The sequence below is a fragment of the Centrocercus urophasianus genome, unplaced genomic scaffold, assembly GCF_019232065.1.
Source record: "Centrocercus urophasianus isolate 14NV4802_14NV808 unplaced genomic scaffold, USGS_Curo_1.0 seq_17, whole genome shotgun sequence".
NCBI classification, from domain to species: Eukaryota; Metazoa; Chordata; class Aves; order Galliformes; family Phasianidae; genus Centrocercus; species Centrocercus urophasianus.
Window position 1 is genome coordinate 6,889,473 of NW_024884722.1, and position 24,751 is coordinate 6,914,223.

Genomic DNA, 24,751 nt, shown 5'->3' on the forward strand with positions numbered 1-24,751 from the left:
GTCAGACATTAACTGTTGATGAATATTTAATTCTTTCCAAGTGGGACAGAGCACCTGAATGTTAGTTTACAGTACACTAATTGAGGAATTCACATAAGGGATGGGAGACTACTACTAGAAGGATGAGATCTACATTTCCTAAAGCTTCAGACACCATCAGAATTTAGATGCATAAGCTATGAAATGTCCATGCCCATGCTTAACTGCCGTTTTACCCTGGAGTTTATATCAACTCACTGAACTTCTGCTTTCTGGATCAGAAGCCATTCTGAATACTTCAAGTTTCTCCAACGTAGAGAAGAGGTCCTCATTTAGAGCTATGAGTTTAGTTACTGCTTATGCTCTGCTGAAATCTGTGTCCCACAGGACAGAGAACTGATGACTACCTAAATCTCACCCATGTGTCAGATTTAACAAGTCTGCATGTTACTTCACATCAAAACTGGATGTAGTCCATTTTCAGCTTCTCATTCAGCTGTACATGCATATGGGTTCATATTGAATCTGCAGATAATTAGTCAACAGGCACAAAAATAACTCAGGGGGTTCTGTGCGGCTAGTCTTGACTAAATTTAGAATGCAGAAAAAAAACAACACAACAATAACCAAAAGTCAAAACCAACAAGAACTGCAACAAAAACAAATCCCTCACTAGTTACATGTTTGATGATAAGCAAAATTTTATCTAACCTGATACATTCATTAGACTGCATCCTTGACAAAGACTGACAGGATGAGATGTTGCTGTTCACTCACAACCTACATTCGGTATGAATTTAAGACAATACATTCATACAACTTACAAATACATGCTAACTATTACAACTCATTTGTTTCAGTCACTCATTGCTAATATTTAAATACAAAGTAATAGGTTCAACAACTCCACTGACAGGGTGATAAATTACAAGAAATCAAATGATAAAGGGTATTATACTTGCCATCTCACAACTAGGAGATTGTGAAAACAGCATAAGTCTTTAATTAACTCAGGAAATTAAAAGGTGACTTTAATAAAGAAACTTGATGAACTCACTAGCACATGTTAAAAAAGAACAAGAAATAATTTCAAGTGTGCTTATACACATGCCAAATTAAAACAAAGATATATATGTTATAAACTTGTACCCACATAAATGATCTCTGATACTAAAAGACTGAAGACTATGGCCCATGCCCGGAGACATTCAAGGTCAGGCCTGATAGAGCTGTAGCTGTCCCTATTCATTTCAGGGAATCTGGGCCAGATGACCTTTAAAAGTCCTTTCCAACTCAGTGATTGTACGTTCCTATGACTTAATTACAATGCACATATAAACAACAGCCTCCTGAAATCTGAGCATTTAAAATAGAGTCAGAATATAACTGTACTGACTTAAGCAAACAAAAATCAAATAAATGATTCATTAAGTAACATCAATTTTTTTTTTTTTTTTTTTTTGTCCTTTTCTCTTTGTCCCACTAGAGTATCTTTGGAAAAATTCAGTCATTTAAGTCACGAGGGAGTCAATAGATATCACAGTATCTTTAAGGCATTTATAGACATTAAACATGCATATCAAACAAACATGTATACATTCTAACAAAGCCAAAGTTTCATAATCTAGCTTTAAATGCATTTAACAAAGATTATCAGTTCTGGAGAAAAAAAAACAAACAAAAAAAAACACACACACACTCTAAGAAACATTAAACCAAGTTCTGTCTTCATAGTTAAATAGTCATGATTTCAGTGGACAAAATAGCCAGAGACTTCAGCAATTTAGACTCGCATGGCAGATTTTTTCAGTGACAAAAAAATTAACTTTTCAAAGTATTAAGAACTTCTTAACAGCCAGTGTTCTGGACACTGGTTTCAGCAATACAAAACAAATTCAATGGAAAGAAGGGAGATTACACTGAAAAAAGTGAATTTGAAATACCTCTATCTTATATAAATATGGACTTGAAAGTGATAAAATACCAAGTGGAATTTAATATTGGAATTCTATTTTGATGAACTTTATGAAATGATCTCTTGATTTCCCTAATCTCACACCACATCTAGCTTAAAAAGTCTTCTGTGTCTGCTCTTCCTACAAAACGTGCTGTAAGAGTTATGGAATTAAACTTACTCAATTTATAATTCATGTTTATTAACTTATTCAAATGAGTTTGGCAATGTTCAGTGGTACCCCATTTATTCTCAGCAGCCATGCCTTCCCCCTCCCCCAGTTTACTCATTTCCTAAAGGAAATTGCAAGTTAATAGAAAAAGCAGTACTGGAACTGCCTCACATCCTATAGTTATTAATTAAGCAAAGTCTGGTTCAGTAACTCTGGATACTAAAAATACAGAGTTACACAAAGCCCAGTGCCTTTTGACACTCTGTCAAAGTTTCAATTTTGACAGCCATTCTATGAAACTTATGCAATAATATAAGAAGTTCCTTGAAAGGAGGATAAAAAAATCACAAAAAAACCCCAGTAAAACAGCTCTTGATTATTTCTTTTGAAAGTCTCCTACATAAATCACAATAAGTTATAATATACAATAAGTATACAATAAGTCTAAATAAGTTATACTACTGTAGTGTAGAAGCTGCTTGCTGTATAATTGTCCTCTATTCCTACACGCAGATTCTTTTCCTACCACTAATAAAAGCTACACGGCATTTTAAATTGATAATGTATTACAGCTAGTTGTTAATAAATAACATTAAAGCTTAAAATACTCTAATAAGGGAAATTTTTAAATGTTCCTGATATCCTGCAAGATCTTACAAGATAATTTATAGTTGCAGTTGGTACTGAATTTTAAGTGCGTAGGTAGCATGCTAGGAAAAATGCACATAAACTCCATAGTTATAGCAAGTCTGTTCATAGTGAACCTTTTCCAAAAATGAACAGATTATCATTAAAGCGATTTTTGAATTGAAGGCAATAACTGGTTCAACATATATTCAAGTATCTTTTAAATTCTGAATGGCATTAATACATTGAAAACTTATTGCAAGTTTAAAAGCTGGAATAAATGCTATAAATGCAAGCTGAAGTAGGACATCCCAATGAATTTTATCTGAGTGCATGTATGTTAATGAGAATATTCAAAAGCAAATCATTAGTTATTCTACGTAGGAATTGAGTCCCTGCTTCCTTCGTACAGCTTGATGGATGGGAGCCTCTCAGTGAAAAAACAATGGAAAGGAAAGAGAGTTGCCCCAGTACCCTGAAGGATTTAAGGAAATTGCTTATTAGAGATGGACTGACATTCAGTTCTGGTTGGACAGTGAATATTTAGTTTCTTTTGCTCTCATATGTGCTTTCCATACTCTAAACACAGCATCTGTCAGGAGTTCATTATGTTCATACAAAGTGAAGCACTGAATGATGCTTATCATGATGCATCTTCAGAAGCTGAAGCCTACATCTCAAAAAGGGAAAAGGAGAGGTGTTTGCAGAGAAAGGAGAAAATTCCTCATGTTCTTCATGGTGACAAAGAGGCACAAAATTACCGGCAAGAGAATTTAAGACAGATGCAAGGCAAACTCCCCGCGTTTACCCCTGAAGTAACAGAAGCTACTTGGGCGAATCAAATGCTTTTCCTGTTCAAAAGGGACTGCCAGCTTAGGCTTCAGCTAGAGGGTTTTTTTTGTGAAGCAAGCAGAACCCTGTCTCCAACCTTGTCTCTAGCTATTAGCACCTCCATCTGCCAATTTCTGTAATGACAAAGAGCCAGTGCTTTGGCAGACTGATCCTGCAGGAGCAGGGCCGAGGCTGCCAACCTCACAGGCAGAAACATGCATGGGACTGAACCAACAAGAGCTGAGCTTAGAGCAAGAAAGGAGAAAAAAAAAAAAAAAATAAATAAAAAATAAAAAATAAATAAAAAAAAAAAAGGACTAAAAGATCACTCGTATAAAACACAGTCACATAATGGCTTGCATCCCAACATTTTTAACTAACAGAACAATGGAATAAAAGAAAGGCTCAGGTTGGAAGGAACCTCAAAAATCATTTAGTTCCCAATTCCCTTCCATGCAGGGTTGACATACTCTAAATCAGGGACTAGACCAGCCCAGGGCCCCATCCATCCTAGCCCTGAGCATCTCTAGGAACAGAGCACCCACTGCTCTGGGCAGTCCATGCCAGCCCCAGTGTCTTCTTGATTTTCTTGGTTGCTCCCCTTTATGGTGCATCTCTTATAATGAGCAAAGGAAATACTGAATACTACAAGCAGTATGGAAGTAAGGTCATCAGCCCTAATAAAAAAAAAAAATAATAATTTTTTTTTTGTTCCTTACAGACACATTCACTTTACTACACCTGAGCCCCAGTCTTCTCTGGTCTCAAAGCTGCTCAGGCCCTGAAGTCTTCAGGATACTTGTGAAAATCTTTCTAATCAAAGCACTGAAATTTTAGTACAAAGGCTAAAGGAAAGCCCTGCCTGCAATATGTGCCACATCATGTGTGCTGAAGGCATTCTGCTGCAAAAATTAAATTACTTCACACACACAAACCTAACAAGACTCAACATTAGTTTTAGACCATACTGCCTTCTAATCCAGTCCCTTAAAAAAAAAAAAAAAAAAAAAAAAAAAAAAAATCACCCTTCTGAATTCATACACCTTGGTTTAATAGCACGATAGCTTGCCTGACTCATTTAATAGGTTGCTCAGGCAGTTTGGGAGGATACAAGAAATAGTGTTCAGGTTAAAGGTGCGCTTGATAGGGTCTGATCCCAAGGCCTTAAAATATTGTAAACCAGTACTGTCACCATCCAGCTGAGAACTTTGAACTACGTATTTTTTTGCTAGCATGCCTCCCAGGGGCTAATTTATCCCAAACTACTTCATGTTAGTCACACTAGTCAAATATTTGTTTACAACTAGTATTTACCTTGAAGATAACCACTTCTTTTGTCTTGGGAATTTCTTACACTCAGAACCTTCTATGCATATTATCTACGTACTCTACATATGTGTATATCAATATAGGAGTATATTTCTGTCTGGACTTTCTAAACCATGAACAAGGAAGGGTAAAACTGACACAACAACAGGAGCAGGCTTTTTTGCTACAATTTCTGTGAGACTTGCATAGTTTCTCCAGTGCCCAGAGATTCTGAGAACAAATAGCCTAAGCTGAAAATACAATATTTTTGCCAAATGAACTTGTGGGCAATGGGCAGTCTGTAATCAAGAGTCAATAGAAACAATAACAAAAAAATAACCTTTCAGTCTTATTTCTAAACCAGGGGATTGCTCTGTTTTACTAGAGTCAAATCTAAGAGAACAAGCAGATGAGGACAGCAAAGCCTTTATTGACCAATAGGTCACCCTGTCTGTGGAGGAAAAGACATCCAAATAGGACATTCAGATCCTACAGTGATTGCAGCAAGGATCCAACTTATGAAAACATTCAGAAAGAGGAGAGAAAAGATTATGAGGAATTCAGAGTACTAGGGGAAGTTAGTCTGTGAGAGCAACAAGATATACAGGAAAAGGTCTTGGTCAGAGCTACTCTCAGTGATAAAGGCAATCTTTATCACCATAGCAGCTAGCGAGGAAGATGCCTAGACACTAAGCTACCAAGTTTCACGTACAAAACAATGTGGAATGTAGAATAAGGAAGAAAATAAAAATAATATCAAGGAGATAAGCCCAGATGAGCAGTGTGCATTTTTACCTAGCAGACTATTATCAATAACATCAAGTCCTTTATCTTGCTCATTACACTTACAAAACTCAGGTTAACACGCTTCCACTTAGTAATTTTTATAACAGTCTACAAATGAAAATTCAATTTTAGAAGATGAAACTGTAACAAATATCAAGTAGGACAGAGCACAAGCCTCCACCTCCATCAGGCTGTGGAACAGGGCCAGGCACAGCTCTGAGCTTGTCACTCTTGGATGCCTGAAGAACTCAATGCAATAAGAAAAAAAAAAAAAAACCAAAGAGAAAGATGGAACAATATATTTATTCATATAGAACTTAAAATATTACTTAAATGCTTGCTGATGCACTTGCACTACAGACTTTTACCATTGCACTACAGACTTTTACTATTGAAAAACTAATTAAACAGAAAAAGAGAAAATATTACTGAATTACTTCCATTTCTTGCAAGGTCACTTCTAAAAATTATGACTATAGTTCAGGTAATCTTGCAGCCCTTAATGCTTTTTTTGGCTAGTTTGTTCACATTTTCTTACTTAATGACAATGCTCAGACCAGTATCATTTAACTCTATCCTTCAGAGAAAATGATGCACCTAAAAATACTAACATAAATTTCACTGTAAGAGGATTAAAACTAAAGTACCTCTATCCAAATTAATTTAGCTAAGTACACTAGATAAATAAATCAGCACCCTTCTACTCTCAGAAAGCACTTCAAGCAATTTCAAGTCATTAAAAATACTCTTAGTTCCAACATTTTGGCTCCTAGAACAGTCTTAATGGTTATGTGACAGTATGTTCTACTACTGGCTGTATGGCTTTTATTACATGCCATGATCTATTTGATGATCATGGCTGCTTTTTAGAGAACTACAAAGAAAAACTGAAATAATGAATTATTTTTCAGACAAGTCTAATAAAAGTGTTAATCAAAAATACCATAAACGTCAGAAGCTCTCATAAATCCTACATTGCATATATTCTTCTCACTAAACATTCAGCCAATGGAAGAACAATCCTAAAAGGGAAAAGAGAGAGCAAGCCAAGAAAGAGAACAGAAGCACTTTACGCGAATTTACAAAATCATATCAATTCAGTTATCTGATCTTTATGTACTTATGAACTAGAATTATTCTCCTATGACTTAATTTTTGACAGCTTGTAAACATCTCAAAGAAATACGATTATGTTTGGTTTCTGGTTAGACTATAATGTATTCTTATCTGACAAGATACAGTCACTTTCTCCCCCCTTTAGGCTGCTATCATAAATATTAGTGGGTTTTAATACACTTCTTGCAGAATAAGAATGACTCTAATACCCTTCTTCCAGTGCCTTTGACATGACTAATCCTGAGAAAACAAATATAACGTTTCAGAATAAAACTTGAAATGTATAGATTTTATTTCTAATCATAATTTTCCTTTTTTGGTTTAGCAAGAGTATATGTGATTTGACCCTCTTTCTGTCAACTTTTAAATTCATTGGTAAGGAAAGTGTAAATACCTATAACACTGTACATTTGTTAGCAAGAATTAGTTTTGCATTTCTATGAGGTTCCAAGAACATTATGCTGGAAAGTGAAATTATAGACCTGTCAGTTACATCTGTTGGATTCTGTGCTGATGTTAGTATGATGCTATAGGTTTTCAGGAAATTTTTGTGAGGTTTCCACAGAGCTGTGCAGATCCCTTCTTCCTCTCCGGTACAAATACCTGCTAATTTGCTTCACTTTCTACCTGAAGGCACTGAGTTAAAAGAAATGAAATATAAAGCTTCCAGATGCAAAATGCAAAAGCAAAAACAAACAAACAAAACAACAAAAACAAAAAAAACATCCACAGAAAATGCAGATTTAAATAGAAATCGGAGGTGAATATTGATGATTTTTAAGCAACACTTAATTTATAGGTATATTTCCCAGTATTAATGTAAACACCCAAATAAAGTTTACCAGAAGACTTAACAAGAAACCAAACTTGCAATTTTGATAATTTAGGTCTATTTCTCCAACCAGCAACGTTCTTACTCATCCTGTCTTTAAACCTGGCAGAGATCAGGCTGCAGGGATGGAGCTGCCATGAGATCATGCAAAATGCATCAGCGAAGCCTAATGTGGGCAATGACAGAGGCACAGGAAATAACTAATTTCTCATTTTGTGCCTCTTCCTCTCTTTCCTGTCAAAATTCTAATTATAAAAAAAAAAACCAACACATTTAACTGACATTGTGTCAAGTACTCATAACTGTTACCCAATATAAGTGTTTGACTCTGGCTCCCAAGTAATAATGTTAACAAGATAACAGAGAACAGGGGCAGTGTGGGCTGCCAAGCCTATGCAGTAAGCTACAGCACAATTTTCAATGCAAATACTTTCCTCCTGGACACAACTGCATTTGATTTGAAGATTTCTTAGCAGATTCATTCTCAGGCTACGTTACCCAAGATGCTGCTTATGTCATCATCAGTTTGCACAAACATGCTTTCTGCCAGCAAAAGCTTCTCTTTGAAATGTTCTTACTAAACACTTGTGTCTACAACTTTAAAACTATGCTCTCATGACACTGATTGACTCAAACAGACAAGATACTGAGGAGCACTGAGGCCAGTGGCAGACTCAATGGCATCCAGAAGTAATTTCAGTGTGGAATTAAGAAAAAAAAGCCATAAAATCATTATATATGTATATATTATATATATGTACATTATATAACATATATTATACCTATATAGACAGCAAGTGTTCTTTTAACACTCATTTGATCCAAATTCTGGATTTTCAACCTACATTATTTACCCATCTTGAATAGCAGTGCTTATGGTACTCCTCTTGGGAAGCTATTCTACCATATTGCATCATCATACACATGTGCACCTTTCACTCTCAAAAGAACATTATTTACCCTTTTAACATCATTGGACTTAAGCTAGCTTCATCTTCTTTCATAGGAGAAAGAGCTCACGTAGAATTTACTGGACACAACTAAGATCTCATCAGAGAGAGAAAAGTTTCATATTACATCTCATTTCACTTTAATCATATCCACACTAAATATCTGCAGATTGACTAGTTTAAGGAAAAAGGATTTGCTGTAACTGTGCACTCAGCTGAGCTCTTTGCAGTGGTGTGTGTAATGGTTTGTGGAGGTTCCCTGACTTAAGAGATGGCAGTCCTGTTGGTCAAGTGCAAAACTGAACACAATCAGCAATTTGCCATTGTTTTCAGTTGCTTTAGATAGGCAGGGTCAAGAGAACAAAGGATAAGTTGTGTAGTATTTGCATTCCTTAATGAACTGCTGGAGGCAACTGGGACATTGTAACAATGAGGACAACCTGAACAGAATATAAGTAAAGTAATTAAATTAATCTGCTGGTATTTTCTAGCATTGCAGTTAACCCCAGAGTTGCATAAGACAGGCCTGTATTTAAAAAAAACAAACAAACAAACAACAACAACAACAAAAAACTTTAACAATGACCTTTTTCTCTTCAAAGATGCATAACATATGTCAAGCAATCTATATATGTTCTCCCTCCTGACTTACTATTTTTTTTATAACCAATTAGATTAATATATTAACAAATACATTCTTAAGATGTTCTACACCTTCTTCTTTCTCTTGCTGTGTGCTTCATTTCTATTTTCAATAACCACATGGAATTTGTAACAACTCTCTACCCAATGAACCCCTCCTTAAGGGATCCTTTTATGTTATGGAGGCAGGACTCGCGCCTCAGCATTTAGAGTAAATTCCATCATTAAAAGCAAAAATTATTTTGCCACAAGAAAAAGAAATCAAATAATTTTGTGATATCATACTGTTTTTCCCTTTTGTATGGGTGAATTTTTACCCCGCTGATATTTGATTAGAAAGTCAAGGATTAGACTATGAGTTTAAAGGAGTTAAAATTGAGTCATTTAACTGATTAGGAAAAAAAAGAAAAAAAAAAAAAAGAAAAAGAGAAGCAACAGAAAACCTTAGCCAAACAGACTGAAACAAATTCGTCCAAAAAATTTGTATGATTAAAACTAATTTTGCATTTATTTAATTTATGATCTTTTTTTTTTTTTTTCCTTTAAAGTAATTCACAGTAACACACAAAACTGTACAACTTTTTTTTTTTTTTCCCTCAGCGTTGCCAAGTAATAGCATTCCGTTCCAGAACTTCCATGAAGAACCACACTGGTCAGAGTACTTTTCATCTCTTATTGTTCTCCCTGGAAATGAAACAAAGATGCTGGCTACAAGTGCTCACTTAGGGGAAGACAGCCATTTCCTACAGTTCTCATCGAAGCTGTTTCCTTATCTCCTTTCAGCACAGGAGACCATCAGCTAAGGGCAAAGTAAAAATAAAATAAAAATAATAATTTTTATATATATAATATATAATATATATTATATAATTATAATATATATTTTAATATATAATTATATATTATATATTATATAATATATAATATATATATATTATATTGCAGGCAATGGCATTTCTAAAGGAGGGCAATTTCTCCTAAGCTTTTCAGACAAGTGAGTCTTTTATATTTCAGCCTTCCTTGAAACATTTCTGACTCCTCTGCTTTAGGACCCACTTGTCTGCTTAGCACAGGTATATTCCTGATATGCCTATCATGAATTTGGAAACAGATGGAATTAAAGGATAGGATTGTGCAGGAGATTAGGGTAAAATAAGATTGCACTCTGGAAACATGTTTTAGGACACTAAGGAAATAGATCACTTTTCTTTTTTTACAGGTAGATATCGTATGTTTTGCAGTAAGAATGTAATACACAACACATGAAACTGTTAACAATAATTCTGTATCAGCTTTTATTTTTTAGCAAAGATGACCTCAGAGAACCTTAATCTTTTCTCCAAAGCACTATACTGTAAGCCAAGACAATTGAACCCTTTTAGTAGGGATGCGGGGCACTCGAGACAAACTCTCGAGGGCTATTATCTCTGATACCATCAAACACACTATAATTTCTGCTGTGTATAGCAGTTTTGAAATGTGTCATAGAGACAGAGTGATTCATACTTTTTATTTTTCCTGACAATAGATGCTAATATTTTCTGGTATTTAGAGTGCCAGCTTTTTGACAACCTACAATGCATTTTAGGTTTGGCTTTTTGTTGTTATCTGAAAAACTAAGTTGTATGACTTGGTACAAAACAAAGCCTATCACCTGACTATCACTTCTGTCCCCTTCTCTTCCTATGGATACTCATAAAAAAGTGAATAACTTGTGACAAGGCAATCATAGAATCATAGAATGAAATCTGGGGGATAAGGAAGGAAGGTGAGAGAGAAAATGGAGGAAAAATTAAGATCATGAAAACATTTTGATTTCAGTGCGAACAGATAACTTTGCTGATGATGCTCTCTGGATAGAATCTATGAATTTCTGGCTATTAAAAACCACTTCATTCCAGATATTCACATTTAATCTCAACTACGCAAGTATCACATAGAAGTTAAATCATAAAATAATATGAGATCTTCCTTTGTCATCTCACCTCAGAATATTCAAAATTAGTTCTGAAATTGACAGAGCAATAGCTGAGAGTCTGGTAGACATTTCCAGAGAAACAAGATAGAATTCCTGTGAACGTAGGATTTTCCCCAGACTTGCATATTTAACTTCAGAATGCCCTTGAAAGCCGCATACAAAGTTTCTAGATAGCACTGAGTATACTGAGATAAACAGATCATAGGATTCCAGCCTTAGTTTTGCTCTTTTTAAAAATGATATTTCACCCTTGTTCGAAAGTATGAAACAGCCTAGGTATTTGGCTCTGAAGCATATAGTTTTTCGAAGCACTATTGAAGAACAACAGAATATAAAGGTTCATACAAAGGAGAAAGTACCAAAATGTGACATTTCTCATAATGAGAAGGCAGCATGGTTTGTTACAAAGCAGAACACAGAGAAGGCAGAATCACAGTTATTTCAGAACTGCAGCACAGTCCCATACACCACAAAGAAATAAAACTTCAAAGCTTCCTGGACATGCTATGAGCATGTTGGAAAACACAACACAGGGACAATGAAATGGGCAGAACTACCACACTTGATACCAGAGTCAGTACTGCTTTACAGTTCATGCTTTCCCTGCAGAAAAAACATCTAGAAGCAAGTACCGCTCTGAGGTTTTCGAACTGTTAGTATGCTAAAAGAAAACCATTCTTCAACATCTAAAGGAAAATAGTTCTTCGCACAATCTTTTTGCTCATTCTCTTTCCTTTCTCCTACATCACACTCACCTATCAGAAGTAGGACATTTATCAGTATAAGACTAAATACAGCCATATTTGCAGTAATGGATTTTCACAACAAATATACAACAAAGTTTAAAAAACAATAGACTTTGTTTTTCCTTGAGTAAGGAAAAGATGTAGAATTAAAGAACAATTATCACACATGCATTTAACTAATAGCTGCCACATTTCTAAAGACAAGGTTAAATCATTAAATAAGACAAAGGAAAGACCTATATGATGCCAAGCTTGATATCTCTTGTACTGTAGGAAACTTCTCACTAAAGCATAAGTTTCCCATACAGATAGCAGTCAGTTGAGCACTAAAGTTTTCCAGTTCAGCTGCCCGTGCACTACAACCAAACAGAGGAAAAAGCAGATTAGTAAGATCTGGGAGACCAATGAATACCGCATGGCTACATATATGAAAAGGAATTACTACAGACAGCACAAAAAGCCCCCTGCACAATCTCTGGACACATGAAAAACAACTAAAAAAGTTGTAACCTATGTAAAGTGTGTCCTTCTGGACAGAAGATATTGGTCTATCCATAAAAGGCACAACAGTGCAAGTATAGGTTGAACCTTCCCACCAATATACAGTTCCATGTTGTTGCCATGTGACAAATGGCTGCAGGGGAGCAGTCTAACAAAATGGCACCTGATGTGGAAGTGTGTACCAAACGAAGGTGTGTCACTGGATTCCTCCACGTGGAAAAAAATGATACCTACTGACATTCATAGACCCTTGTCGAATGTTTATGTACATCAGGCAGTGGATGTGAACACAGTGAAGTTATGAAGTTGCTGCAGCCCTAGCCTATGAGGCTAAAAGTTCTGCAATTTTTTCCAATAGTCACCTACCTGCAGGAAAGTGCCCACCTGCCTTTACAGGCATCACTGATATTATTGGTAACCCTGTGTCTGCACAAACTGATCTGTAGCGTACATCATACACATTCTCTGGTACTAGCAGCATAAGAAGGAGTCCCTTTATGCTCCATTCATATTTTTTCTTTCAGCATCACCTCTGCAGCTAAAGTTTAATCTTGGTTCCTACAATAACTGCTGCTATTTGTGGTACTATGGTACCCCTATCTGATGCATTCTGCATTAAAAAGGGACAAAATCCCTCAGTCAATAACTCTTGCATCAGGCTGAGCTGCTTGCTCTTGAGGCAGCTCTTCTTTTAGAAAGATAAGCAGTTTTGATCAAAGACTTCCACTAATGGAAAATCTATCATATTCCCTGAATGATGCATTCCAATAATAAAATACTTTGGCTTTTTAAAATGTGCATCATCTTTCCTGATCAAATTCTCTGACTTTCAGCCTCAGGATCTTGTTATGTTTTGTCTCCGTGATAAATGAATCCCCAATACCAAGCATCTACTCTGTGTGCAGTGTCTGTCAGCCTCTATGACAAAGAAAATGAAACAGAATAAAACAGAAGTTAAAAGAAAGCCCCCATATGAATTTAAGACTGACTCAATGTTTTTAAACAAAAGATGTTTGTGTCTTGCCTCAAAAATGAAATTGAATTCTTCCACCTTAAGTCTTGCAGCAAAAGAATCTTCCAGGTCAAGCACTGGGGTCAGATTCAAAAGACAAAGGAAGAGTCCTTACCAGTGCCCCCCCTACTCCTCCACCAAAGAAAAAATTCAGGACCTAACTAAAGTTAACTTCCCCCACATCCAATTCTGAGATATACCTAATCCAGATGATTGAAAGACTTCTATGCACACATACATAAGGGCAAATCCTTCCTGTAATACAGCTTTAAAAACAACAAATTATGCCTCTAATGTTCTTTCACAGTTATAACACAGATTCACAGCACTTTTAGTTAAGCAATTAGTGTATAAGTAGATAAGCATAGTGAACTTCAATCAACGTTAAAGGAAGCCACACCAGTGACCAAGGGGATAGATACCCTCAACGTTTTCCCAGACAAAAAAATGACAATTTATCAACACAGAAGCACTGCTAATTGCAGCACAGTGGAAAGCACAGCAACAACAGCAAAACAGCAGAGTCCCAGGCTGCAGCAAGTGAGGGTTTGCTCAAGTGCAACTGCCATGGGCACAGAAATAAAGGAAAAAAAGCAGTTTACCTTCTGAGGGCCTCAATTATACAAGGATCTTCAGCAAGATACCCTTACCTCCCCTGCCGACCCTTAAATGAGGTCTGGGACGGGGTGGATCCTGGCTCCAGCCCTTCTTACCACTCAAGTAAATTGCATGCACCTGAGTTCCCCTGGGTTGGCTCTGCCTTCCACCAGGTGTTCAATCACTGTTTCAAGCTGTGACTTGCATTTTTGCTACACTGACGCTTAACACCAGGGGGAAAAAAAAATGTGTTTCAGGAATACCTGAAAAACACAAGAAAAAGGAAACATCTTCTGATCTAATCCTGATCACTATTCACCTTTTATACTCAGCAACATACCTTGGACAGAACATAACTTATCAGACACTAGAAAAAAGCACGAAGGTGGACCAAAACCATAGCCATCTAGACCAGCTGTTTAAACCTTCAGCAAAATGCCCAGAACAGACAAGGAAAATAAAATAGCTCTGTAATTGCAGCTGATCCTGAAACAGATGTAGAACCATTCTTGCTGAGAACAGCACAACAACACAAAACAAATCATGATATGAGAGAAACAAGTAAAATTGGCAATGCAGGTCAATCTTAACAATCTTCCTTTGGTAAGAGGAGAGCGAGAAAATTAAGTCAAGATTGCTATTCCAAGTTAACCCGTGGTTTTGGATATGATCACTTGTCAAGTCCTGCCCATACACTGTAGAAATACATTCCTTAGGTCAAGACACAGCCATGTCTTCCGCCTTTTGTCTCCTCTTGGAAAATTAGCCCAGGCCTCTTTGCCATAAACATTATTCAATATCGAAGCATTTAAAAAGGTTTCTTTTATTAGGGAAGTAACAAAACAGCATCAGTACATCAATGCTCAAGAGTAAACAATAAAATTTAACTGTTCAGTATCTAGATACCTGAAATTTTAGTCATAGGTTTCTTTATGTACATCCACATTCTAACAGGCTCAATGTGCATACAAACATACATATGCATCTCAATATGAATTACTTTATATTAGTCAGCCCATACAGAGACCCTGCAGAAAACGACACTTCCAACTGTCATGCATAATTTTTATGGCCATTTAAGGCCAAAGAGGAAGGGTAAGGGACAAAATAGAGAGATGTGAGCAGAGAAGACAAGCAAGTGAAATCACTGATCAAAGACTGGTTATTGTCTCCAAGTCTTCAAGTCAGAAGCTAAACTTTCAGAGCATCTGCACTATTGTTTAGAAAAGTCTACTGCTTAGCTGGAAACAGCTTCTAGAACTGCTTTTAAACAGGGATGGCTGGGCAATAAGATATAGCTGTTGAAGCAAAATATTCAAAACGGTACAGAGGACTTCTGAAAGAAGGAGACTAATACCTCCATATCTGGGCTTTCCTAGGCTACCCTGCAGGCGAATGCCTTCTTATTGGTGGTGGTTTGTTGCTACACTGCTCAGGTCTGCCCCTTGAGAAACCTCTCTGGTGGCTGCACTTTAGAGCAGGGGTACCATAGATGCCTGAATTCCAACATACTTACTACACATTCCAATCTAGCACAAAAGGTACTATAGCATATGAGTTGATTCACAAGCAGAATTATACTTCTTCTACAACAGTGAAAGTAATTAGGTCTCCCTCTGTGGGGACTGATGCAGGGAAAGTTCAGCTCTTTAACTCTGGTACAGCATTTCTCTGTGTGCAGCCTTTGTTTTCAGACGTTTTCAATTAAGAAAATCCATTAGGTAGTAACATGCTAGGTATCAGACATACTTTGAAGTTCAACTCTAACAACAAACACTGTTAATGAAATCAAATCATACTCTAAGAATCTAAACAAAAACTGTCTAGAAGAGCTGCATTTTATAACAAAAAGTGAAAATAAGGACACTTTGTAAAGTAAAATAGTCAAAAGTATAACCAAGTTTCAAGTATACTGAGCATTTAGTAAGGAAATTTATGAAATCCCTAGATGTCTTCATATCAATTTAACCTAGTTCAATATATTAGAGTAGAAAATCCATTCAAATGACCAGGTAGCTATGGCTGACCACATTGTGAATGTCAGTTCATTGACTCAATGAACTACTGGTATTTTCAGTTTAGGCAAGCCGTTAAAGAAAAACAAGATTATTACTTAATTACCTCCTCAGTTGCTGGTACAAATATGATAATTTTATGAACCAAGTACAGTATGTATTTTCTGCATTTACTTTCTTAGCTACACGATATACTTGAGTCTGAGGACAAATTTTAATACAGAAACTACGCAATTAAATGTAATTTGCAAATAGCAGAAAAAAATAACCAAAATGCATGTGAGGGTTTTAGGGAGTTGGAGGAGAACAGTAAGGGTATAAGCATGAGACATTCCACAGTAATGAGACAGGCTGGCTGGGCACCTGTCAGCCGCTAGAACTGCACCCTGCAAGAATTCAGCTGCAAATCTTTGTTTCCTTTATCTCTTTCATATCTCTGCAAGTCTCAAGGGAAAAGGCAAAAAGACTTTGTCTTTCGGCTGGAGTTCTTTCATCCAAGAACACTCTTCATCCAAGGCCAAAGGTTCACCGTATCCTAAAAGGGCCTTTGGATCTGCATGTTCAGTCATCTTCATCCAAATGTATTTCTTTGGGAGCATTATTCGGTCCTTGTGGTCGATCCTAAAAGAACACCGATAAAAACTATCTTCATTCCTTCAAATACAATGGCTTTATCTTTAGGACCACTGTATAAGAGCATTGTTTCAAAGGTGCAAAATGGTAAATTACTTATTTCAATTAAAACCACAGCATATTGAACCACTTCTATAGTTCTGGGTTTTGGTCAGATTTTTAGATATAAAGCTTTTCAAGATGAAAAAGACTTTCTGGAAAACCACACAAATGACCGCAATATTTCCAATGTGCTGGCGGCACTGTTTAAAAAGTGCATAGCTAGTGTTTTTTCATGTGCTAAAAATATGAAATATGACCCTACATATATGCTGCAGTACTACAAAAGATTCTGAACATAATAATCGAGAATATGAATAGGTTCCTGTACCCAACTTAAGTTGCCTTACCAGTCAAGATGCAAGCAACCTTTCCTCTGTGAGGAAAAAAGACAGTTACGGTACCTGAGAATTTACAACATGAAGAAAAAACTGCAATTGCAATCAGTGATTACACACATACTCACACAGAAAAAAAGTGTAATATTCACCTATCAGTATTCTACACCTACATTGCTTAATTTTTTTTCCATTCCATGTTTCTCTAAATAAAGTCTTCCAGCTTTTTTGTGCTCATTTCATTCCCTTCTCCCCAACCTTCCCTGAGCTAAACATTCACTTATTTCTTTCTTCCATCTGTCCAAATTCCTTATTTTCTTTTACTCTTTAGGTTGTCTCTCCCTGCAGTACATACTCTTCTCCATGAGTCCCGTTAATTTTAGTCTTCATCTTTCTCCTTCTGCATCGCTCTAAACTATTTCCACCTTCCCAGTCTCTACCAGCTGTTGGTCTCCCGCCCCTTCCCACCTGCTATTTCACTATCCTGCCAAACACCTGATTCAGATGAATTATTTCTAGAACAAGAGGGCAATCCTGCCTCGCTCTAACAGTACAGCAAAGAAAAACTACAAGGAAGTGGATCTTCAGCATCACTTAGAAAAACACTGTATGAATCCTTCTCTGCAAGCAGGGCTGCCAATTCTCATTATTTCATTACAGCACTTGAACGAATTTTACTGCTACTATCACTGCTGCTTCTGAAAGAAATGTGCTTTTTTTTTTAAAGGAAAACAAAAGCACCTCAAAAGAAAGTTTCAAGGTCTGTCGGACTGAAGAAAAGCATGAAACATGATCGTGTCTCAGCTTCGTGAATCACAGATGAGAAAGGCTATAATTCAACCCTGATAATTTATAGTATTATGATTTTTTAAGCTAGCAATGAAACTGTTAGCATTCTGACTCACAGCTTTTTAGGGACAGACATAACATGATCTGAATTAAAGCACACGACAGCAGCTTCAATCGATGCCTGACTTTGAACTGCAGAGGGTAAGCAGCACTGACTGGGTGGTTTGAAGATTAGAGAAAGGAAAGAAAAAGGGACACCTGCTTTCAAACAGTCACATGAATAGTATGAAAGCATCACCTCTTATCCAAAATTTGTAAACCCAGGCAGTAATATTTTCTTGATAGTTTCTACTCAATTTTGGCTGGAAATGACCAGAAGTGACAAGTGTCTGGCACTGCAGGTTTCAGATCATAAAGAAACAGAAGAAAAGCTCAGCTTTCCTCCTCAGTCTCAGATAGTTCTTCCTCCCAAAAGCCATTTCTTGATCTCACTTTAGAAGTGGTTGCCCCCATTATGGGAAATGGACATAGCAGGTAAAGGATACTAACGAGGATTACTTTTTCCTGAGGTCGAATGTAATCAATACCTTCCTTAACTGATCTTAAGAGAGATGATTTGGAAGGAAAAGGCTTATGGTTTTTGTTGTTGTTTTATAACTCAGCTTCCAGAAAAATTTTAATTTCTGTTTCATGTTTTCTAGAATTAATATAGTTAAATAATCTCCTTGATTCCTTGATGGTTCTATTTTTTTTCAGTTTAAGACTAGGAAGGATTAAAATGACTACAGAGAGTTTGTTTGTTTTTCAACAGAAATGATGCCTTTCTGCCCCCACCTAAGCTCCCATAACTCAGTCAGTTACTTCGAGGAAATGTTACTCTATCAGTTCTGTGCTGAGGTGAATTTAAAGACAATGAAGGGCAGAAATCAAATCCTTTATAACATTAACTTTTTTCAAGGATGTTAACAGGACATATATGGCTCAAAGAGAAGTTTCCTATTGACTCACTTCTGCCTTCAAGGCTTGATGAAAGCAGATCTGACTTTAAATCTGATAAGACTTGGATGGGATTTGCCTTGTACAAATCTCTACGCTTCAAAGTTTACTAATTCTTTGAAGTGTCTTCTGTTCTTTAGCTTTTTTTTGTGTGTAAACTAGATTTCCGTACTCTAGTCAATATATAATTCTATCTGAAAGGGGCAAGTGACATAAGTTATCATGTACCTTTTTGTTAACATCAAACTTGTCAGCACAAGTGTAAAATAAAAACAATTAAGGCAGATTACCTACAGGCTGCAGATGATGACTGAAGTCAAAATGGGAGCAGCCTCTCAGGTAAAAAATGTCATACCTATCAGATTTTGAACCTCATATATTCTATAATTAAGGATCATTTTCTGGATGCTCAGGCCTTCCCAGATTTACGAACGGGTCTAAGATACTGTGGTCTGTCCTGGAACCTGACGGTAAGCAGATCTTAGCTCTCTGCTGACTCCTCCTGAAAGATGCAATACAAGAACATTATTGTCAGGGAGTGAACCTGGTGCTTGTTCAGTGTTTTCTACGCAGTGGTGAAAAACTGAAATACCATGAAGTGTTTGGAAGCACTCACAAACTATTTTCTCAGTGCTCAGTTCTCAGCACTAAAGCTAGTTCTGGGTCAAGTCAGTGCTAAGACAAATCTAAGCTTTGCAGCTGTTGAAATACTTAAGCCATATCAGATCTTAAAGTGATGTCATAGCAATGCAGTTATTGCTTGCCTGCCATGGGATCTGCTGATGGCAGTTGAGGTTCTTATTCATCAAGGGGCCCAAATAATTGAAACAATCCATCTGCTCTATGCACTCCCTTTCTGTCTCTGCTGTGATTTCTTACAGCCTTGTGAATTTGCCAGTGATGTCATACTTAATCAAGCAGTTGGTGGCCTGTTTGATCTCTGGAGAGCCACAGTGCACTCCTGTGATGCTGCATAGGTAACTAAAATAATCCACCTGTTCCGGGCCTTTCCCTTGAAAAACCCAACGGGACATGATATTTGGCAGTGACTGTCATAACTGATCAAGCAATTGCCAGACTCATGCATATTTCCTGAAAGCTGCTGCTGTTTTTCATCATGAATTCCAGATAATTGAAATAATTGTCCTGCTCTAGGGCCCTGCTTTGACTCCAGCACTTTCTACAACGGGACATTTGCCTATTGTCATCTTTCTTTAAGAGCTGCTGCAGGAAGAGGCTTTGATTATTTTTTTTCACAAGATGTCATAATACTGCAAAGGAAAGTGACATTATTCACTTAGTTTGTGTGACTGAATTTCCAGACACTACTGCTCTCTGTGCTCACACCATGACTCACAGCAGATGCATTATGCTGCGTCAGTCTCAGTGGTGGAAAAGTTGCAGGGAGAAGAGTGAGGGAAAGCATGCAAGAGCACTGTAACCAGGTTGATAGTGGGAGTCCTATTACCATTTTTGTATAATGAGCAGTAAGTAATTTCAACACTCCAGTGCTCTCTTTGTTAAAGGGACATATAGTAAGCTTTATTTCAGCAGATATGGAGACTACAAATATTTTACAGCAGACCTAGTACCCTGCCTTAGACTATTCACTGTGTACAGTTAAAGGACACACTTGCCTGTTGATTGATGTAAGGATTTTAGAATAGCCCAACTAAGTGTACTCGCCATAAAAAGCCTTTGTGTGTTCATCTGCTATTGTGGGAATAGGGGCATAGATCTTACTTGTAGTCAGATTATATTGCTCAATTTTATTTGAGAAGTACAGAAATACCACATTCACCCACTAGATTACATCCCACTCTTGAATTTACTGTCTTCATCTCTAGGATGGATGTTCAGTCATGTTCATTACTCTGCTTAGCATCTGAGCAGGTCACAGACTGACTGTCAGTGACTGTAAGAGCCTGGCATATCTGAAATAATCTTGCAAGTGTCAGTCAGAGTTTCCCAGCACTTTCATTAAAATCTAACATTTCTGTTGCAGTAGTTTTTTTTTTCCTTTTTTTTACTTTGATATTTTGCCCTACACAAAGCCCAGGACACAGAAAAACATTCTTTTATTTTTAAAAGACCTCTTCCCAGATAGTATCCACCTCTAATAACATCCAACCATCCAACTTTTCTGAAGCCTAAGGTTTTCTTTATACTTACTTTTTTTTAGCTCCTTATCTTCACACAGCAAAAAAGTGACTAAGGAGAAATGCTGATTTTAAACGGGGAAAACAGCTGCCAAATCTTATACAGGTACAGTTAGGACCAATATCAGTGACATTATAGTTACGTCACATCATCATTATTTTTTAGATATTTGGTTGAAAATGAAACAAATTTATAAGCAAGAAGATCTGTTAAGAAGAAGATTGTTTATAAGGAAATTACATGATGGAAGAAATACATTTTCCATATCTGAAAAAGTTGGTTTGATACAATTTTTCGCTAAAATAATGAAAACAAAAGCCCACAACCTTTCTACTAATTGTCTCTTGATTAGAAAGAGTGTTAGTTTAAAGACATATGAAGTCTTGATACCCAGAAGAGATTTATGTTTGTCAAAAATGACTCTCTAACTTATACACCAGGACCAGTGGTCATCAGAAGATCTTTTGTCCAGAAAGGTTTGACCTGCTCACCCCTATGGGGATTTCTGACTTTTGGGTTAAGTTCTGACCTTGGGTCCTAGTGGAATCGTAGCATCTGCAGGCCAACTATTTCAGCATTACTCACAGGATTTCTCCCCTAAACTGTGAAATATCTTTTAATTATAAGAAACTAACTTGAGAGTAGTAGAGTTGTACCTTACTTTTTTGAGGAAAGCTTAGATAGGAAGACTTGATTCGCTACTTATGACTGTCAATGAACTGACTACTAGAGGAGAGAATTAGCCTTTTGATGAAATAGATTTTTTTAAATAAAAAAACATATACAAGTGATGACTAACTGTAGAGAAATTCAGAGGAGTGACTTTATTTACAGATAATTGCCTCTGGTTAACAAAAGAAAAGAGCACTACAGATTTTTGCCATCAATTAGACATAGTTATGCATCATTAATTATGGTGGCACGCCAACAAGAAGTCAGACAACACAATATAAATGAGGGAGAAAGTATTCCTATAGCCTGACAATGTTATGGTTAAAAAATAGTAAATGCTTATATAGCACACTCATGGGAGGAAATCATTCTTCATTTAGTCAGTTGAAAACCTGAAGTCCAATTCTAATCCCTGATTTAATACCAGGAAGACTAAACAGATCAAGGTGATGCAAATACAGGAGGTATTGCAGACTTGCTCGCCTACAATTTAAATCTGGTCAGATGGGTTTGCACATGACAATAACACCAGTCAGTTACAGTTCCTGCAGGGTCAATAACCCTGCAAGCTTGACGACAGCAGTACCATTAAAAGTAGAAAACCTAGATTTCTTTTTAGTGTCACAATATATCACTGTAATTATAATTTTTATATAATACTTTCTGTAGTCACCAATCTGATTATCTCAAATGCCAGCTCTTCTAGGAGGTAGAGTTGTCACATGAGATACCGTGACTCAGTGGAAATAAACCTGTGCTTTTACTTGTAGGTTGTTATTTGACCCATCACCAAGAAAAATGGAAAGAGAATTGGTTCACTTTGGAAAAATATTTTTCCTTAAAATCACTTTTAAACAGAGTTACTACTCCTCTCATTTCCTAGATTGCTTGATTAGGGCAGACTAATTTGTGAAATGGGAGCAAGATTTGCGGCACTGTAGGTATTTCAAACACTCTACATGATGGCAACTCTGCATGCAATACACAGTATCTTTCCCCAGTCTTTTCAATTTTACTTAATAAGTTAGAAATGCATACACAGTCTTGAAGGCCAAAAGCTTCTGGAGTAAACAGCACTCATTGTTCTAATGGCTGTCACTAATGGAGTCAGCATACCTCTCTGCCAGAAAAAGAGGCTTGGACAGATTCTGATACTGCTGCTTCCTTCTCCAAAGGCACAGCAAGACTTGGAAATGGATAAGAAAAGCTGTGCCAAAGAACATCTGAGAGATGCACCTTTTCATCACAGAGCTAGAATTGGGTTAGGCGAAGGTTATGTCACAAGGGAATATGTTGTTATAAGTTGCCAATATTTGTTTTCTTCAATTTATGGCTGTTCTTTCCAAGATTGAAAGTTGATTTTTGGCTTGGGCTGGATTGCATGAGTCTGTTTTTAAATAAACAAACATTATAAATAAAAAAACATTACCCCCATTTCTCCATACTCAGATATGCTTCTGTTCCCCGAGAAGAACACAAGACGCAGTTAAGCTGTAGTGATTAGAGCAATGACAAGAGAAGAGAACTGTGGAAAAAAGTATATCATTTATCTTAAGTAGAGAAATCTTGTTTTCAGCAGCTTGCACACACAAACCTCCCCTGAGATACTAATTTAAAGCCTGAAACTGTCTCGTCTCCTGATGTTGTTTAATCTTTTTATGAAATTACAGGGAAATTGCTAATGGTCACATTTAGATTAGACTTATCAATATGGCAAATCAAACACAGCAAGTTAAGTCATGCAAGATACGTATTTCAATACAGAACTATACTTGAGAACTGATCATTAAAAGGCAAGCATTTAATTGCATAGAAATTTAGAGGGGATAGAGACAGAAGTAGGGTAACGAGACTGTCTTTGAACAAATTGAGTGGATAAGAATTGAAACAAATATAAAAAATAAGTAATGCTGAAAACTGTTATGCCAAAATAGTGATAATCGCAATTCCCGGATTTTACTTGGCATAAAATGTACTAGAAATGAACTTTAAAACTGGCTTTTCTTGTATTCCAAAATGCATTTCTTTTTTTTTTTTTTTCCTTACAAGAAAAAAAAGCTTTTTTTTTTCTAAACCATGGTTTTGTCCAACCGTACAGCTCTTATAGTGGCTAACATCTTTCCTTTTAAGTTTCTTTGCGTTGCTGTAGAACTTAGATACCAGTCATCTATTCACTGTATCCTGCCTTCTGCTTAGGCAGCAAACGCTATTCCTAGACAATGGTTATCTTGAGTAGCTATAGCATCATTAACTTGTCTCAAATGCCCCATTTTTGAAGATTGTTCTTGTTAGGAACAATTTTGGAAGAGTACAGAAGAGCTAGAAAGGGCTGAGTGTTTTAGATTAGACTATTATAGTAAAATTGAGCATCACAATCAATTTCTCTGGTATCTAAACTGATTTACTGCATCCTACTCCTTTTCTGTTAAAAAAGGTCTGGCAATAAATACGCATACACATCAGAAATCTGGTAGTAGTACTAAGCCTCCTGTATCCCTTCAGTTGAGTTTAGAATTCAGATTGCGTAATTCAATAGAAAAATTAAAAAATGCTTCTACCTCAACATTTTAAAAATATATTGTTGAGATCGTGGAATCATAGAATCTTTCAAGTTGGAAGGGACCTTTAAAGGCCATCTAATCCAGTTCCATGCCATGAACAGGGATACCACAGCTAGATCAGGTTGCCCAGGGCCTGGTCCAGCCTCGCCTTGAAAGTCTCCAGGGATGGGGCATCAATCACATCTCTGGGCAACCTGTTCCAGTGCCAGCATCTCTCAGATGTCCCAGCATCTGTCACTGAATCTGGTAGCGGAGGTGATGTTGAGATCACAGAATCACAGAATCACAGAATCACCCGGGTTGGAAGGGACCTCAAGGATCATGTAGTTCCAACCCCCCTGCCTAGCAGGGCCACCAAACACACACATTCAGATCAGGTTGCCCAGGACCCTGTCCAACCTGGCCTTAAACACATCCAAGGACGGGGCATCCACAACCTCCCTGGGCAGCCCGTTCCAGGGCCTAACCACTCTCCTTGTATAGAACTTCCCCCTAACATCCAACCTAAATCTTCCCT

At 36.8% G+C, this 24,751-nt stretch overlaps 1 protein-coding gene across 3 annotated transcripts in view; it reads right to left on the reverse strand.

The window, feature by feature from the left end:
• Positions 1 to 24,751, reverse strand: part of ATRNL1 (attractin like 1) — a 427,623-nt gene that overhangs the window by 69,039 nt on the left and 333,833 nt on the right. Inside the window, exon 28 of one of the 3 annotated variants that reach the window (XM_042818667.1) lies at positions 14,839 to 16,667. The exons of the other annotated variants lie outside the window; for them this stretch is intronic. Coding sequence (XP_042674601.1) covers positions 16,608 to 16,667 — 60 coding nt within the window. The 3' untranslated portion in view covers positions 14,839 to 16,607. Of the gene's footprint in view, positions 1 to 14,838; positions 16,668 to 24,751 lie in introns of those variants that run through there. 3 annotated transcript variants of the gene reach the window in all.